The sequence below is a fragment of the Pelodiscus sinensis genome, chromosome 2, assembly GCF_049634645.1.
Source record: "Pelodiscus sinensis isolate JC-2024 chromosome 2, ASM4963464v1, whole genome shotgun sequence".
In the NCBI taxonomy this organism is placed as follows: Eukaryota; Metazoa; Chordata; order Testudines; family Trionychidae; genus Pelodiscus; species Pelodiscus sinensis.
The window spans coordinates 219,938,067-219,956,940 of record NC_134712.1 but is presented as its reverse complement, the minus strand read 5'-3'; the positions used below and the strand labels follow the sequence as shown (position 1 = coordinate 219,956,940).

General features: G+C 42.5%; 1 protein-coding gene across 2 annotated transcripts in view; it reads right to left on the bottom strand.

The window, feature by feature from the left end:
* CACNB2 (calcium voltage-gated channel auxiliary subunit beta 2) overlaps positions 1-18,874 on the bottom strand; it is a 384,628-nt gene that overhangs the window by 159,337 nt on the left and 206,417 nt on the right. The window contains exon 1 of one of the 2 annotated variants that reach the window (XM_075922478.1): positions 16,566-16,865. The exons of the other annotated variant lie outside the window; for it this stretch is intronic. Coding sequence (XP_075778593.1) covers positions 16,566-16,598 — 33 coding nt within the window. The 5' untranslated portion in view covers positions 16,599-16,865. Of the gene's footprint in view, positions 1-16,565; positions 16,866-18,874 lie in introns of those variants that run through there. 2 annotated transcript variants of the gene reach the window in all.

The window sequence follows — 18,874 nt, the reverse complement described above, 5'->3', positions numbered from 1 at the left end:
AGATGCTGTCTCAGGCTAGCCGAAGGCTGCGCTTAAAGGGACCCGACCCCCACCCCAGACAGACAGTTCTCAGGGGTGCCCTGCTTGAAAACCAGTCCTGGCTTGGAGTGCCCGGAGTGCCCACACTGGGCACATCACACCACTCGGCCATCAGCCCGGCTGCACTTGCCGCAGGCTGCCATCTGGGGAGAGGGGGTAATTGGGGGGCTGCAGGAGAGCTTCCACCCCCAGAAGCCCGCAGAGCCAGCCCAGTCCTCCCCATCGGGGGCTCGTACGCCATTCCTCCCTCACCTCCTTCCACTTACCCCTCCCTAGCCCCCCTTCCTGATGGACAAAATAAAGATAACGTTTCTTCCAACATTGACTCTGTCTTTATTAAACAAAACTGGGGGAGACTGGGAAAAGGAGGTGGGAGAGGGGAAGAGAAAGGCTGGGAGAGGGGAGGGCAACTAACATGATCAGGGGTTGGGAACAGGTCCCAGATGAAGAAAGGCTACAGAGACTGGGACTGTTCAGCTTAGAAAAGAGGAGATGGAGCGGGGACAGGATAGAGGTCTCTAAAAGCAGGGGTTGGGTGGAGAGGGTGCATACAGAAAAGTTCTTCATGAGTTCCCATAAAGAAGGACTAGAGGACACCAAAGGAAAGGAATGGGTAGCAGGCTTCAAACTAGTAATAGAAAGTTGTTCTTCTTCACAAAGCAAATAGTTAACCTGTGGAACTCCTTGTTGCAGGAGGCTGTGAAGGCTACAAGTAGAACAGAGTTTAAAGGGAAGTGAGATCAAGTCATGGAGGTTGGGTCCATGGAGTAGTCTTAGCCAGGGGGTAGGAGTGGTGTCCCTGCCCAAGGTTTGTGGAAGGCTGGAGAGGGATGGCACGAGACAAATGGCTTGGTCACTGTCTTCGGTCCATCCCCTCCAGGGTCCCTAGGGTTGGCTGCTGTCGGCAGACAGGCTACCGGGCTCGATGGACCTTTGGTCTGACCCAGGACGGCCATTGTAAGCTCAGGGCTCAGGGTCGGGGGTCTCAGTGGACCCCCTTGATTCTCTTGCACACCTGCTCCTTGGTGGCCAGGCTGGCAGCTCTCCTGCCCAAGCCAGCCACTTTCCTGTGCCTAGTGCGGAGATCGTGGACGAGGTCCACAATGTCCGCACTAGCCCAGGAAGGTGCCCGCCTCTTGCGGTCCCGGGCAAGCTCCCGGGAGCCGCCAGCCTGGTCCCGGGAAGAGAGGGTGGGCTGGGGGACATCGGGTGGGTGGCTCTGTGCCGTGCCAGGTGCAGGGTCTGCTAGCTGGGTGCTGGCAGGCTTGCACCTGGCACGGGCACCGTAGCCAGCCTTTAAGGGGTCCGGGGCCGGGAGGGGGGCAATAGAGTTTCCCTGGTGTTGTCCAGAGTGGCCACCAGGGAAACCTGGGGAAGGCTAGCCTCCCACTAGTTCGAATTAAGGGGCTACACACCCCTTAATTCGAACTAGTAAGTTCGAACTAGGCTTAATCCTCGTAAAATGAGGTTTACCTAGTTCGAACTAAGCTCTCCGCTAGTTCGATTCAAATTCGAACTAGCGGAGCGTTAGTGTAGCGCCTATGAATGTTAGTTCGAACTAACATCCGTTAGTTCGAACTAACATTGTAGTGTAGACATACCCTAAGGGAGTACAGAGATATATCTCTCAATTTTTCTTCAAAGCTCGTTTGTTTTCCTTTTTTCAATAAACTCTTTAGTTATTGTTGTGAAAAAAAAAACCTTCACAGCCAAAATGCAAAGGCAGCATAAGTTTTCTTTTAATGGGAAAAAATTAGATAGGGTGAGAACAATGGGAGCTTCATAGGGAGGAGGTGAGGGCACTGGAGTGAAATGGCTGAAAAAGACTGATGACAGTTCTCGTACTTCTAGAAAAAGTATATCAAAATGGGCCAAATATTATCTTACTTTGTTGTAAAGGTGAGGAAGCTGTAGTCAGAAAGAGAGGAGGGGAGAGGGCAAACCATGGGCCAGAGCTGACAAACAACCGCATACAAAGGAATCCAATGGATCAGGGAAGGGCAGACAAATAACCAGTGGCAAATTTTTAAAGTGCTTGTACACAAATGCTAGGAGTCAGACTAATAAGATGGGTGAACTAGAGTACCTCGTATTAAATGAGGAGATAGACATAATAGGCATCACTGAAACCTGGTGGAATGAGGAAAATCTGTGGGACACAATCATACCGGGATATAAAATATATAGAAAGGATAGAGCAGGCCAGGTGGGTGGCAGAGTGGCACTGTATGTGAAAGATAATGTAGAATCAAATGAAATAAAAATATTAAGTGAATCAACATGTTCCATAGAATCGCTATGGATAGAAATTCCATGCTCCAATAATAAGAAATTAGCAGTAGGGATATATTACCGACCACCTGACCAGGACAGCGATACTGACATTGAAATGCTGAGGGAGATTAGAGAGGCTACCAAAATAGAGAACTCTATAATAATGCGGGATTTTAATTACCCCAATATTCACTGGATACATGTCACCTCAAGAAGAGAAGTGGAGATAAAATTTCTCAATGGCTTAAATGACTGCTTCTTGGAGCAGCTAGTGCAGGAACCCACAAGGGGAGAGGCAATTCTCGATTTAGTCCCGAGTGGAGTGCGGGATCAGGTCCAGGATATAACCGTTACAGGACCGCTTGGAAATAGTGACCATAATATAATAACATTCAACATTCCTGTGGTGGGAAGAACACCTCAGTAGTCCAGCACCCTGGCATTTAATTTCAAAAAGGGGAATTATGCAAAAATGAGGAAGTTAGTTAAACAGAAATTAAAAGGCACAGTGACTAGAGCCAAATCCCTGAAAGCTGCATGGAAACTTTTTAAAGACACCATAATACAGGCCCAACTTAAATGTATACCCCAAATTAAAAAACATAGCAAGAGACCTAAAAAAGAGTCACCGTGGCTTAACCACCATGTAAAAGAAGCAGTGAGGGACAAAAAGGTATCTTTTAAGAAGTGGAAGTCCAATCCTAGTGAGATAAATAGAAAGGAACATAAACACTGTCAAATCAAGTGTAAACATGTAATAAGAAAAGCAAAAAAAGATTTTGAGGAACAGCTAGCCAAAAACTCAAAAAGAAATAACAAAATGTTTTTAAAGTACATTAGAAGCAGGAAGCCTGCTAAAAAGCCTGTGGGTCCCCTAGATGATCGAGCTATAAAAGGAGCAATCAAGGACGATAAAGCCATTGCGAAGAAACTAAAAGATTTCTTTGCTTCAGTCTTCACGGCTAAGGACGTTGGGGAGATTCCCGAATCTGCACCGTCCTTTGTGGGTGATGAATCTGAGGAACTGTCCTGGATTGAAGTGTCATTAGAGGAGGTTTTGGAACAAATAGAAAAACTTAATGTTAACAAATCTCCGGGACTGGATGGCATTCATCCAAGGGTTCCAAAAGAACTTAAATGGGAAATTGCTGAGCTATTATCTGTGGTTTGTAACCTATCCTTTAAATCGGCTTCCGTACCTAATGACTGGAAGGTAGCCAACGTGACACCAATATTTAAAAAGGGCTCTAGAGGCGATCCTGGCAATTACAGACCAGTAAGTCTAACTTCAGTACCGGGCAAATTAGTTGAAACAATAGTAAAAAATAAAATTGTGAAGCATGTAGAAGAACATAATTTGTTGGACAAAAGTCAACATGGTTTCTGTAAAGGGAAGTCCTGTCTTACTAATCTGTTAGAGTTCTTTGAAGGGGTTAACAAACATGCGGACAAGGGGGATCCAGTAGATATGGGGGTATGTCTACACTACCCCGCTAGTTCGAACTAGCGGGGTAATGTAGGCATACCGCACTTGCAAATGAAGCCCGGGATTTGAATTTCCCGGGCTTCATTTGCATAAGCGGGGCGCCGCCATTTTTAAAACCCCGCTCGTTCGAACCCCGTGCAGCGCGGCTACATGGGGCACGAACTAGGTAGTTCGAACTAGACTTCCTAGTTCGAACTACCCTTACTCCTTGTGGAATGAGGAGTAACGGTAGTTTGAACTAGGAAGCCTAGTTCGAACTACCTAGTTCGTGCCCCGTGTAGCCGCGCTGCATGGGGTTCGAACGAGCGGGGTTTTAAAAATGGCGGCGCCCCGCTTATGCAAATGAAGCCCGGGAAATTCAAATCCCAGGCTTCATTTGCAAATGCAGTATGCCTACATTACCCTCCTAGTTCGAACTAGCGGGGTAGTGTAGACATACCCCCATATCTACTGGATCCCCCTTGTCCGCATGTTTGTTAACCTAGGAGGGTAGTGTAGACATACCCTAGTATACTTGGATTTTCAGAAAGCCTTTGACAAGGTCCCTCACCAAAGGCTCTTGTGTAAATTACATGGCCATGGGATAAGAGGGAAGGTCCTTTCTTGGAATGAGACCTGGTTAAAAGACAGGCAACAAAGGGTAGGAATAAATGGTAAATTTTCAGATTGGAGAGGGGTAACTAGTGGTGTACCCCAAGGGTCAGTCCTGGGACTAATCCTTTTCAACTTATTCATTAATGATCTGGAGAAAGGGATAAACAGTGACGTAGTAAAGTTTGCAGATGATACCAAACTGTTTAGGATAGTCAAGACAGAAGCAGACTGTGAGGGACTCCAAGAAGATCTCACCAAACTGAGTGATTGGGCAACAAAATAGCAAATGAAATTTAATGTGGATAAGTGTAAAGTAATGCACATCGGGAAAAATAACCCCAACTATACATACAGTATGATGGGGGCTAATTTGGCTACGACAAATCAGGAAAGAGATCTTGGAGTTATCCTGGACAGTTCTCTGAAAACTTCCACACAGAGTGCAGCAGCGGTCAAAAAAGCAAATAGGATGCTAGGAATTATTAGGAAAGGGATAGAAAATAAGACCCAGAATATCTTACTGCCCCTGTATAAAACTATGGTACGCCCACATCTTGAATACTGTGTACAGATATGGTCTCCTCACCTCAAAAAAGATATTTTGGCCTTGGAAAGGGTTCAGAAAAGGGCAACTAAAATGATTAGGGGTTTGGAATGGGTCCCATATGAGAGGTTAAAGCGACTGGGACTTTTCAGTTTAGAAAAGAGGAGACTGAGGGGGGATATGATAGAGGTCTATAAAATCATGAGTGGTGTGGAGAGGGCTGATAAAGAAAAGTTATTTATTCGTTCCCATAATAGAAGGATTAGAGGACACCAAATGAAATTAATGCGTAGCAGGTTTAAAACTAATAAAAGGAAGTTCTTCTTCACACAGCGTGTTGTCAACCTGTGGAACTCCTTGCCAGAGGAGGCTGTGAAGGCTAGGACTATAATAGAGTTTAAAGAGAAGCTGGATAAATTCATGGAGGTTAGGTCCATAAAAGACTATTAGCCAGGGGATAAAATGGTGTCCTTGGCCTCTGTTTGTCAGAGGCTGGAGAGGGATGGCAGGAGACAAATCGCTTGATCATTGTCTTCGGTCCACCCTCTCTGGGGCACCTGGTGCTGGCCACTGTCGGTAGACAGGATACTGGGCTAGATGGACCTTTGGTCTGACCCAATACGGCCGTTCTTATGTTCTTGTGAAGCATCATTAAATTACACTGGTGCAGATCCAGCCAACTGAGAATTCGGAAGTATTTATATTAAAAATTAATATTCCCTAAAGTTACATCCTTTTCCATGGCATCATTCCCATGACTCTGTCAGAGTTACCTTACCTGTGTTTAATTCTGCATCTCTATTACTTCAGGAAGCCTCTTGCCAGAAAAGATGTAGCAACGTGACTTCTGAGGATAACTCACAGCACAGTGTTTAGGGGGTAAGGTGGCTAGTTGTGGTTGGCTTAATTCCTGGCATTTTCATCACATGACATTATCTTATTTTTGACTAGAAGTTTTACCCGATGTTGGTCAGGTCGTTAACGCAATTTAATTTTTACTTTTCTTCATTTAAATCATTGCTTTGGAGTGGGGCTGAGGATTAGGGGTTCAGTATGCAGGCTGCCCAGGGTGCACAGGACTAATCCTGCCCTCTCTCACTGCAGAATCTGGGGGACAGGTGAGAAGTACCTCTCCATGGCCCTGCAGCTTCAGTGAGCACAGCCGGGGGGGGGGGGGGGGGGTGTACATCCCCTGGCTGGGGCAGGTCCAAGTTCATCTGCTCCCTGTGGTCCACAGCCAGAATGAGGAATGCAGCAGACTGTGCATTTTCCCCAGGCTCCTTGATGAAGGTGAACAGCCAACAATGTTTGCATACAAATTCAGCAGTGCGTAGCTTTAGCCTGTTCCTTCCTTCCTGAGGGATGGGAGGCTCAGGGCTGAAGCAGTCTGGGATGGGAGGGCATGCACACCCCCAACAGCCCCTTTCACCTGGCTGGTGATTCTGATATGTATGGTTTTATGAGAGCAATTCCATTTCAGGCACATTCCATTTTCCTAGCACAAACAAACCCTTACGTTACTTTGAATTATAAGAGGAAGCTGCATACCAAATTTGGTGGTCCTAGTGATTACCATTTAGGAGCAGCTCTTGAACAGACAGACAAACTTTCTCAGACATATAGTAGATCCCTGGAGATTCCAGGACAATTCTGTAGTGCTGACAACTCTAGTTAGAGAGCAAAAACAGAGACACTAAACTTCTGCTAATACTGCTAGATTTCTGCTTCGGTCTTGAGATATCTTATCCACAGCTTCAGAGCGCTAACCCCCCTATCTGCTGTGCTGGGAGGAAACTCTTCACTCAGAACAATTGAAAGGAATCTTTGTGACATGCACAGGAGAGTTCTTAAGAATTCATAGCCAGAGACCCAACTTGTTGCTTGCACACTTAAGGAGAAATGAGGTAATGACAAAACATGTGACCCGGAGGCCAACCCACTCACCAGGTAATGTCATGCTAAAGGCTCAAGCCCAAACCGCCCAGTTACTGCAACCTTAGACCATAAGCATAATTTAAATCCCCAGAGCAGGCCTCTGGGTATCAGATGGAAGATGGAAAAATGACATACGGCTTGTTGTAATATGGGAAAAATACCTTCCAAGTTCCAGACAAAATCTGATCATAAGAGCCTAGCTCTGCAGCATCATAAGAGACCTAGTATATTTGGCAAGAGTGAACAAAACAGCAGCAAAGAGAAGCAGACCACAATTCTGGCAGGAGAGAGCTAGTCATTTGTCCCATCATGCCCTCTCCCTCACTTTTGTCCAACGGCAACAGGAGTGGATAGGGAGGAATCCTAGCATTTGCATGCCATGTGAGATTGACATGGATACAGGAGTCACATCTCTATAGGATCATCTTCACATTAGAATGTCTTTCCGACAGAGCACCTTTGCTCACTACATCCTGTTTGATGGATCTCATTACGGACATATCCCAAACACTTAAGAAACTTTCTTTTGTAGAAAACTTAGCTCTCAAACAATAGTATTCAGAATTTCCTTCTTATACAGATGTGCATTTCCAAAGTGATTTACAGACATTAACTAATGAAATCTCACATCGTTTCAGCTATGACCAAATACAACTCCCATTTTAGAAAGATAGAAGTGCATAGAGTGTGTAAGTGACTTTTCCAAAAACACACAGTCATTCAGTAGTAAAGCTGGGATTTTAACTCTGATGCTCCTGGTTCCCAATTCTATGTTTCATATTCTGGACCATGCTCTGCCATTCAGATTGCATTCATGTTTCCATTACATATTCTACATATCTATTTTCAGCTGCACCATATAACGTAGGATTAGAGATAGTCGCCTTAGGTTATACAATAAGATGAACAATGAAAAGTCATTCCAAAATTTCAAGCTTAGACATTTATAGATTTCAGCCCCAGGTAATAAGCAGATACGTGCTACTAAAATGAAACCTGCAATCTAAATTTATTAGGCTAAAGGAACAATCCTGAATTCAATTGATTATAGAGTGGTTTGTTTGTTTGCTTGTTTTGCATCTGCATGGTAGCGTATACTTCTGTTGAACTGGGCGATGGATCACTTTTCTTTTCCCTCTATTTTCCAGTTTTATTCAGGAACTTGATTATTTCTGACCTCATTGACCTGTTTTCACTTAGCATATTAATCTGTTAATTGGTGGTTGACTCAACAATATTGGGCTTCTAGAATTCTTCAGTAGTAAGTTTCTAAGGCTATGTCTACACTACGGGGCCTTATCAGAAAAAGATATTCAAATTGTACTCAGCAATTTGCGTACCTTTTTCCAATATTTTTTTCAGAAGAGGCTTTTCTGAAATTTGGCCCGTCTACATTGGGCCAAATTTTGGAAAAAAACCCTCTTTTGGAAGAGCCCTTCTTCCTTATGGAAAGAGGAAGACAGGGCTTCTGAAAGAGCACGTCTGTTCTTCCAGAAAAAAAAGCGTTCCCTGAACCCTGTAGACTAGACATAGCCTAAAAGAGATTTGAATTTTCCTTTTCTCATGGCCAAATCTGTCCTATGAACTGTCACATCTCAGCAAAGTGAGAATAGAATTAGTACTTTCTCATCATTTATACTGTTTGATAATTAAGGGGGCTCAAAAGGCATTGGTTGGAAAGTGGGATATAATTTAACTGCTGAAAATTGTCACATCCAAGATTTTATTTTAGGTTCAGTTTTGAAAGGTATTGGATGGATTTTCATACATTTCACAAAAAAAGGAAGGTAATGGCAACTTCTCTAGTATGCCTTAAAGTACTTTAAATTGGCATCCATCACTATGGTTTGCTTGTTGTTGTGTGAAAAACATTCTGTCATTTAAAAAGAGTATGTGCAAATTACAGAGAACTTAAAAGTTTGGAAAAAAGAATCCATCTTGAATGAACAAAAGTATACTTAATATCAAATATGATTTTCTGAGTGGGATAATTTATCCTATACAATGATCTCCTAAGAAAAGTGGCAGAAGTTCCATCAATTAGCACATTTGAAAACAGACTGTACAAATAAATGGAACAAGACTGTCAAAGAGTCAGGATGCTGGCAGGGTTTTTGTACTGTATTTTCAATATAGGAAAATGGAATATAAAAGTGGAAACCATGCAAGCAAAATAAAGTGTGATAATTCCCCAATAAAATTGTTGACTAAATATATATGTTCCTGTATAATATTCTGATTTAGTCAAATCAATATTTTTTTAGGCAAACTGTTTATTTGTAAAGTTCTAGTTACTATCTAATGAGAACTCCTTCAGACATAAAAGGGGCCAAATTTCTATAATATTATGTTGACGATTGAATAGTTCAGATAACCACTGAAAGTGAAAAATGTTAACAATACATTTGCCATGACACACAAAATATCTGAAGGGAAACAGGTATTTGTTATGAAAATTAACTACAAAACTAAACTGCTAACAACACACATGAGTTGTAAGTGGTAAAACAACATCATATTTCTAACGGATACAATTCAAATTAAAACATCATCATAAAAGGTAATTAGTATCTCTTCAAGTTTTAAGAGGTAAATTACCATATATACTCATTCATTAGCCCATCCATTTATAAGCCACCCTCCCAAGATGAAAGATAAAAATGGCAAACCACTATGACCCTTTCATCCAAGTACGCAAAATGTCCTGGGGCACCTGAGGCTTACTTTGATTGGTTGGGAACTGAAGTTTGCCAATTCCTGATCTACAATGACAATGTAGACCTGTTGATAAGCCGACCCCTACCTGATGTGTCACTTTTTTACCAAAAAAGTTCAGTTTATGAACAAATATATACAGAATATTCTTTCCTTACATCTGTTGCTGAACTGGCATATACAGTAGACTTATCTTATTTGCCTCTAACTGTTCTAAAGTTAATGATGCATTATAGGCAAATGAGGAATTATCATAGCTTACCTTTGCTGACCTTAAGACAAGGCATATCTGAAAACACAAAATACTAAAGGGAATACAACACAATGATTTCCTTAAAAATCACAGCAAATAGAAACAGCTCTGAGACATCTTCTCCAACATTTATATATATACATATAAACAAACCCTATCTCAAGGGCCTCTGACCATCTTAGAAGAAAACAGACACAGGTAGTTCTCTGCAGTCTTGCCAATGGCAGAGAAGAATGTGTGGCATTGAGTATTAGGATTTGCATGTCATTGATGACTTAGCAAAGATAAGAGTGTGAGTTAGGTCTTGCATTTAGATTTCAAGACAGATCTGTGATCATTCTTATTTAAGGAGTTTTATGATTGTAGATCAGTCAGAGAAGCTCAGTCTTCATATCAATTGACATGAAACTTATTGTAGATTACTTTTGTTGTGGATAACTCAGTTGTCCCTGATTAGCAAGAAAGAAGTGGTCCGTCAGGTAGTATAGACTCTGTTGGTTCGTATATGTGAAGATTAATATCACCCCTTGAACTCAAGTTTGTGTTCATCTGGGATTGGTGCAAGGGACAGAGTCCTTCCAGCATCTGATGCTGCTTAGTAAATGGGCTGCTGCATTCTGGAGCCGTACTTTCACTAGTAACATTTTCTTGGCCAGTACTGTATAGGATTTCACAGTCAAGCCAGAGTAACTCAAGAATGCTGGTACAGTGTCACTGAGGAGTTTAGTAGTGTATCACTTGTCAGTGTGGCATGAGGTGATACATTTAATTTTCCTAAATACTTAGAATGGCCATAATCCCCTGGCTTATATTTTGAAAATGGTTCTGGAACAATGTTCCAGCCTTAAAGTTGCTAAAACATGTCTGCTGACAACAGAAGGAAAAGCCTCCTGTCAGGTATCTGAGATTTATTTTGCATAGACTTTACTATGTAGGGCTCCAAGAAAAGTTGAGGGAAGGGCAAAAGAGAAAGGCAGCCAGAAAGAGAGAGGGAAATATTAATAGTATATAGGGAAAGAATGGAATTTCTGTTTTAGGGGAAGAATAGAGTTATAGGGATGGAATCCTGCCACAATAAAGTTGATATGAGTTTTGTGATTGGCTCCAGTGAAATCAGAATTTCACCTTAGACATTTCTGTTTCTTCAAGAAATAGACAGAACACATTTATGTGTGGTGATTTCATGTAAAGGTATCTTAAAGATACATTACCAAAAGCTATACATAGTTGTTACTAAAATTCAGCTACATTAAGGCTAGGTCTACGCTGCAATGTTAAATCAGAAAGATACTACAAATTGCGTAACTTTTTCCGATTTACTTTAGAAAGAGCCTCTTTCAAAATTTGGAGTGTCTACATGGTACCAAATGTCGAAAGAAAGTGCTTTTTCAACACATCCCTTATTCCTTGTGGAATGAGGTTTACAGAGATGGCAAAAAAAAAAAGCAGACACGTTCCTTGGACGTGGTATTGCTTTTTCAGGATACCGGAGGTATCCCAAAAATTAATGCAGTCTAGATGTAGCCTAAGCAATGTTTTCAATATTATTGTCTTTAATTTTATCATTAATTTTGTTTCTTGTATGTTAAAACCAAATTTTATATGCACTAGTGGGATACCTCAGACTTTTTTTTTTTTTACATTATTTGAAATAAACAGCAACTTGAATTTAAAGGAAAATCTGCAAGATTCTTTTCTATCACACTTCTGGATTTACTTTTTTTAGGTAACTCTTTGTGTTGGATGACAACACGAGTGTATTTTCCTCAATGCAGAACATAGAGCTTTATAAACTACAGATTCATACAGAAAATTAGATACTCACTTACCTATTAAGGGTCCTGAATCTGGTACACAATGTTCTAAAAATTCTGTGTGCAATGTCATATTATTTTATGATTTCCAATTTACAAAATTAGAATCAATTAGGACTTTTGCCTAAACACCACTCATGAATTAATTTTAAATTTACAGTTCTGAATAAATCTGAAGCACATAGGTTTGCCAAAATTGTATTTGTCCATTTTAAACTCAGAAACAATTTGTAACATAGGTTCTGGAATACAAGAACTCAATCTTTCGATATGAACTTGCTCAATTATCCGTAACAAATCTCTGAGGATAATAGCAACCTACTATTTCTGTAACATTCCTTCAAGCAATACCTCACTGAAAATACTGAAGTGTAGTTGCTTTTTATGTTTTCCTCTCTCGCTCCCTGCCAAATCTTAGGGAATTAAATACCTTCCCTTCTGTCATGTGCCTACATACACTAGGGATGTGATAGTATACAAGTTAAATGGTTAACCAATGAGCCTGGGCTCATAGGTTAATCTTCATGTTTACATGCAAACCCCCACACAAGGCTGCCTCTGTATCAGAGGCAGCAGCGTGGAGTGGGGGAAAGCAGGTGAGCACTGGCTCCCAGGGAATTGCCTGGTCCCCACCCCCTCCCACTGCTGCCTCTGAAATTTTGAGTGGTTACATGTTTACATGCAGTAAAGGAAGTGGAACTGCCTGCCCCCTCTCTCTACACTGCTGCCATTGATACAGCGTCAGTAGCACAGGGAAGCGGGTGGGAGTCAGTGCTCGCAAGGAGCCAGCTTTTAAGCAGGCTTCCTGCAAGCACTGGCTCCTGGTGGGTCTCCTAACCCCCTGCACTGCTGCCTCTATATCAGAGACAGCAATGTGAGAGGAGGCAGGCACATAGGCGGTGAGTTATATGGGCTCGTGGTGCCCATGCTCCAGGAATATTCAGAGCCGGGGGCCTTGCTCCACCAATATTTGGAGCTGGGTCTCTCCCCTGGCCCTGCCTGGAGCTAGCCCCGGCACCAACCTGCCGCACCCCACCCCACATGTCCTCCCCCCTGGCACCAGAGTGTCCCCCCCTGGCCACAGAGCATTCCTGCCAGAATGAAAGTTGTGCACACAGTCCCGCACTTTAAATTCCCCGGCGGGGGCACTGTGAGGCAGAGGGAGTGCATGCGCATGCGCAGCATGCTGAAACGCAACGTAACAGCTGAGAGGGTAGACGCCCGGGTGTGGCGTGACGTCACGGCTCAGGACTTTAAAACCATGCGGCCCAGAATTGCATCACGTGACACAGCTCCAGTCCCGGCAAGTGGTCGGGAGCCCCGGAAGCAGCTGGGGCCTGATCACAGACTCCACCTCTGCAAATTGGAAGGAAGAAGGTGGGACAGGGTGGGAGGGGGAAAAGTAGGGAGGAGGTATGGGAGAGAAAGAGGTTTGTGCTGAGGGGAGGGGGGCAGGTCAGGAGAAGAAAGGGGAAGGTACCAAGGGGCAGCGTGGAGAAGAGACAAATGCCAGGCAGCCAAGTGGAGACTGAGGAAAAGGGCAGGAGGGGAGGTGTCAGTGGCAGGGGGGACAGGGTGATGCTGGGAGATGAGAGGGTAAGGGCATTGGGAGCTAGAGGGGAAGGGGGAGGTGCTGGGAGAATGCTTGAAAGAAGGGGTGGGCATGAGGAAGGCAGGGATGGAGCAAGTCATGTGTGAGGGCACAGGGGCATGAGGCAAATGGGGGGCAGTGTGTGGTGAGGGACATCAGGGAAAAAGAGGGCAAATGGGGCAGGGGCAGTGAGGAAAGGGGGGAGCACCAGGAAGGTGCAGGAGTAAGGGAAGGTGCAGGTGCAGATGATTCTGGGGGTGAAGCAGAAGGGCAGACACCTGCAGGGGAGGGACCAGCACCAGAGGAGAGAGGCAGGGCAAGTGTGTAGAGGAAGGTTTTAGGAGAGGGGATGAGCTCACACGATGAGAGTGGGCCTATTGGAGGAGTGGGCACAGGGAGGAGAGAAGGGTTGGTGGAGGGGGGCAGGACTCAGGGTGGGTGGGTGGGCGGAGGGGGGTGACTTGACCCATTCTGGGCACCACCAAAAATTATACAAACCTGTCGCCCCTGGGCAGGCAGGCCCACCTCCTCCCATGCATGTAAATGTGTAACCTCTAAAAATGTTGGTGCTTACATATTTGCAAAAACAAAACTCACGTTTTAACATCCCTAATGTACACCTAGTTCTTATTTCAGGTAAAGCCCACAGATTGCTCCCCACCCTGAGAGAATACATGAAAATACCCGGAAACAAAAGAACTCTAGGGACACTGCAAAAGCAGCAAGGAGTCCTGTGGCACCGTATAGACTAACTGCAGCATAGGAGCATAAGCTTTCGTGGGCAAAGACCCACTTCGTCAGATGCATGTAGTGGAAATTTCCAGAGGCAGGTATAAATATGCAGGCCACAATCAGGCTGGAGATGACGAGGTGGATCCAATCAAGGAGGATGAGGCCCACTTCTAGTAGCTGATCTGGAGGTGTGAATTCCAAGAGAGCAGAAGCTGCTTTTGTAGTTAGCAAGCCATTCACAGTCTTTGTTTAATCCAGAGTTGATTGTGTCAAACTTGAAGATGAACTGTAGCTCAGCAGTTTCTCTTTGAAGTCTGGTCCTGACGTTTTTTTGCTGCAGGATGGCTACCTTTAGATCTGCAATTGTGTGTCCAGGGAGATTGAAGTGTTCCCCTACAGGTTTTTGTATGTTGCCAGTTTGGCCGATGTATATAGCAGTGGGGCATTGTTGGCACATGATGGCATATATTACGTTGGTAGATGTGCAGGAGAACGTACCAGTGACAGTATGGCTGATCTGGTTAGGTCCTGTGATGGTGTTGCTGGTGTATATATGTGGGCAGAGTTGGCACCGAGGTTTGTTGCAAGGATTGGTTCCTGAGTTCAAGTTATTATGGTGCGGTGTGTAGTTGCTGGTGAGAATATGCTTCAGGTTGGCGGGTTGTCTGTGGGCAAGGACCGGCCTACCTCCCAAGGCCTGTGAAAGCGAGGGATCATTGTCCAGGATGGGTTGTAGATCACTAATGATGCGTTGGAGAGGTTTTAGCTGGGGACTGTAGGTGATGGCCAGTGGTGTTCTGTTGGTTTCTTTCTTGGGCTTGTCCCGTAGCAGGAGGCTTCTGGGTACACGTCTGGCTCTGTCAATCTGTCTCCTCACTTCCTCATGTGGGTATTGCAGTTTACAGAATGCTTGTTGAAGATCTTTTAGGTGTAGGTCTCTGTCTGAGGGTTTGGAGCATATGCGGTTGTACCTCAGTGCTTGGCTGTAAACAAAGGATCGTGTGGTGTGTCCGGGATGGAAGCTGGAGGCATGCAGGTAAGTATAGCGGTCGGTAGGTTTTTGGAATAGGGTGGTATTGATGTGACTGTCACTTATTTGTACCGTGGTGTCCAGGAAATCATGTTAGTGGGGGTGGTGGGGCAAAAAGAGAGTCCCCGAGATAGAACATTCTTCTGCCGAGCTGAGTGTGTAGTTGGAGATGAGGGAGACAACTAAAGCTGTGGATATATCTCTTTCATTGATAAAGGGGGTGAACTTTATAAGCTTACTCTGTGTAAAACTTTTATACAGAGTAAGACAAATTTACCTGGGGTTTTGATTCTAATGGGGCCATGCACCAGAGCACTGTGTTCAGTCTAAGTGACTGAGACTTCCCAGAGCTAAGCTGTTCTCAGAGTCCTGTTACTCTGCCATGCGCGGTAACCCCATATCTATACCTTGCTGGGGAAGATCAGAGATTCTGGCTCAGCAGGAAAAGGTTGTGGAACAATATTTCTATTGATAATCAAAATGTACAGATAGGCAAAGAAAGAAAAATGTTGCTCTAGAGTTTGATGCAAGATGTTATTAATTTTCTGATCTCCCCATAATTTCCAGCAATTTGAAACTTTAAAGAGATAAAAATATAAAAACGTTTTAAAATAAACATTTGCTCTTACCCATCAAAATGACAAAAAAAATCTATTTGTGCCCATCCTAGTTATAACTGCACACATTACAACGGCTTTCTCTATAACTGAAGATTTTTTTAATAGTTGTGTGACTTAAAACAGTTCATTGTGCAAACTGCTACTTTTAAATGATTGTCTCATCTGTCTTTCTATAATGTTTGAATAAATAAAATATAATAGTTACAAAAACAAAAATAAATTTACTGAGAATTGATAAAAATGAAAAGCAATGCAAATTAATGCCTTGAGATTTTGGAAGTATCCAAAATACAATATACGGAGCTTTTAGACTTCAGAAGAATAGCACATTGAAGTAATTGGAGTAATCAAAACACAAGCTGAAACAAAATACAGGACTATGTAGCACTTTAAAGATTAACAAGATGGTTTATTAGATGATGAGCTTTCGTGGGCCAGGCCCATATTAATTAAAGAATTCAAATCCATATTTATAATTGTACTAACTTATACTGCCACAGTATGAGAGAAATAAAGGCAATTTAATTTTAATCTATCAATTTAAATGTAACTATTTCAATAGTTTGCATTTTTTTTTTTTTGCAATTGTTTGATCATGGAAGAACTATGAATAAAATTATAGCAATTTATTCAATGACAAAAACAAAAAAATATTGATCAGAAATTCAAAGCAGTATAATAACTTTTGAAAGATACTCAACCCAATAAAAATGAGTAGTCCTGTGACACCTTAGAGACTAACACATTTATCACGAGCTTTCATGGACAAAAGCCACTTTTTCAGATGTGAAGAAGCAGGTTGTACCCACAAAAGCTCATGATATTTTTGTTAGTCTCTAAGATGCTACAGAAATTACTTGTTTTTAAAGTTATAGACTAAACTGGCTACCCATTAGAGACTTGTAACCCAATAAAAGTACACATAATTCACGTCTTACCACTTCATAATCATCACTGCCGTAAAGATACATATCTGCACCTTCAGGTTCTTACATGTCCATAATGTCCTAAAGTAAGAGCGAAGTGTATCTTTAGTGTTTCTGTCTAAGCCGTACAGCTTCTACAGCTGGAAGAGAGTTCCAGTACATGTTTCCCACGCTCAAAATGTTCTTTAAGTATTGTTCTCAGAGTCAAAAACAAAACCTCTTGCTGCAAGCAGTTAAGGAAATGATCTGGCAAGCTATGCCAGTAAAAAAAATTCCACAAAGAAAAGCAGCAGCAGCGCGGCAGCGGCAGCAGCTAGGATGTGATAAAACAGCTAAGATGTGTTATGTTAATCCATTATTACAAGCAGAGCAATGTGGGGGGTGAGCTGGGGGTAGTCATTTAGGGGTCTGTTCTTAATCACATGTTCCTGGCCTTGTACTGATTGGTTGCAAAAGAAGCCAGTGTAGTGAAAAGTATCTAGAACTCTAGTGACATGCTGTGATAAGAGAACTCAGTCATACATCAATGAAATGTAATTTCCATTTCTTTTATTATGAACTAATACTCAGTTGGTTTCTTTGAAATAAGCGTATATAGACTCTTGGAGTAAATGCTGGACTCAGATGGAGCACTCACAATGTTACTAAGAACCAAGAAAAGTAGACACTTTTCAGTTTGCAAACTAACTGAGCTAGTTAAAATTCAGCACTTTGTTGACTTCAAGGCACTTACACCAATGTACAGCAAAGAAAAATCCCAGCTTTTGCTTACTGATTAATCACTTAATCAACTACACTATCACATCCCTTGATATGGCAGCCTGTGCTGTTGAGCCACAGAACTCCTACCAAAGCAGCATCTCTTGGAATTGCGCAACTGGCACCTCATGATGTCAATTTCTGATGTCTGAGTACATATAAAGGAGTGCAAACATTACCCACACAAGGCAAAGATCACTAGGAAACTCATGCCCTCTCTTTGGGTATGTCTACACAAGTCCCCTAGTTCAAACTAGGGTGGCTAATGTAGGCATTCAAACTTGTAAATGAAGCCTGGGATTTAAATATCCCGGGTTTCATTTGCATGTTCCCAGGCGGGCGCCATTTTTAAATCCCCTTAGTTCGAACTGACTGCCCGCGGCTACACACGGCAGTCAGAAGTTAATCCGAACTAAGTTCTTAGTTCGGTTTAACTGTTACATCTCATTGCAGGAGGAGTAACAGTTAATCCGAATTAAGGACTTAGTTCGGATTAATTTATGACCGCCGCGTGTAGCTGTGGGCAGTCAGTTCGAACTAAGGGGATTTTAAAATGGCGCCCGCCTGGGAACATGCAAATGAAGCCCGGGATATTTAAATCCCAGGCTTCATTTACAAGTTCGAATGCCTACTTAGCCACCCTAGTTCGAACTAGGGGGCTAGTGTAGACATATCCTTTGACAGATATTAGCCCCCTGTTTAGAGTAGTTTTCTTTATCTGCCCATGCCACTGGGAATACACCAAGGCCCTTAAAGAGTACTTATGTAGTGAATACATAACCATTGAAAGAGGTTAATCTTGTTAAAACATATATCAAGTAATAGTTCATGTAAATAAATGTTTTATCTTATCTTTTTCATTTGGTGGATTTGTCAACTTATATCCTCCTAGTTCTAAAAAGGCAGGGTTTTCTTCCCCAAGGATGTCTCAAATGGTATGGCTCAGCTAGGCCACAACTTGTAAATATTCTCTGAATATCCTCGCTATAGTAGGTATATTTTATTTAATTCAATTTTTGTAGATATGTACGCAGCATTTACTAATACACTTTCCTTACCTTACATAGCAGGAAGCCTGTTCTCTGATATGTCTGTACTCTCTTCAAATTCAGAACAGGCTATTTGTACATCATATGGCCATCGTGGACCAAACGTCAGTATCCAGAAAACTAGACATCTCCCAGTTTATAATATAGCCTGCTTTTGATTGAGCCTGGTTACTGGAGCAAATGACATTTTAAAAAATACTCATGTGAATCCCAATTAATTATTGTATATGTCTACCAATCCTATATTGCTTATTTTATAAAGAAAACACAGCAATCAGAATCTCTAGGCTATTGATTAATACAGTAAATGATGAAGCAATTTACTTATAATATCTTGTAATCTCTGATCTGAAGAGTGTGTCCATTCCACTTTTATTTTGATTTGAAATCTATGCAGCCTAAAGCAGCTGAGCTGTTTCTCTCTCCTTACCCTTCTTTCTTTTGGAGATACCATTTAACACAACCCAATGAAGAGAGATACAGTCATATGACCTAAAATGGTTTACTAATTGT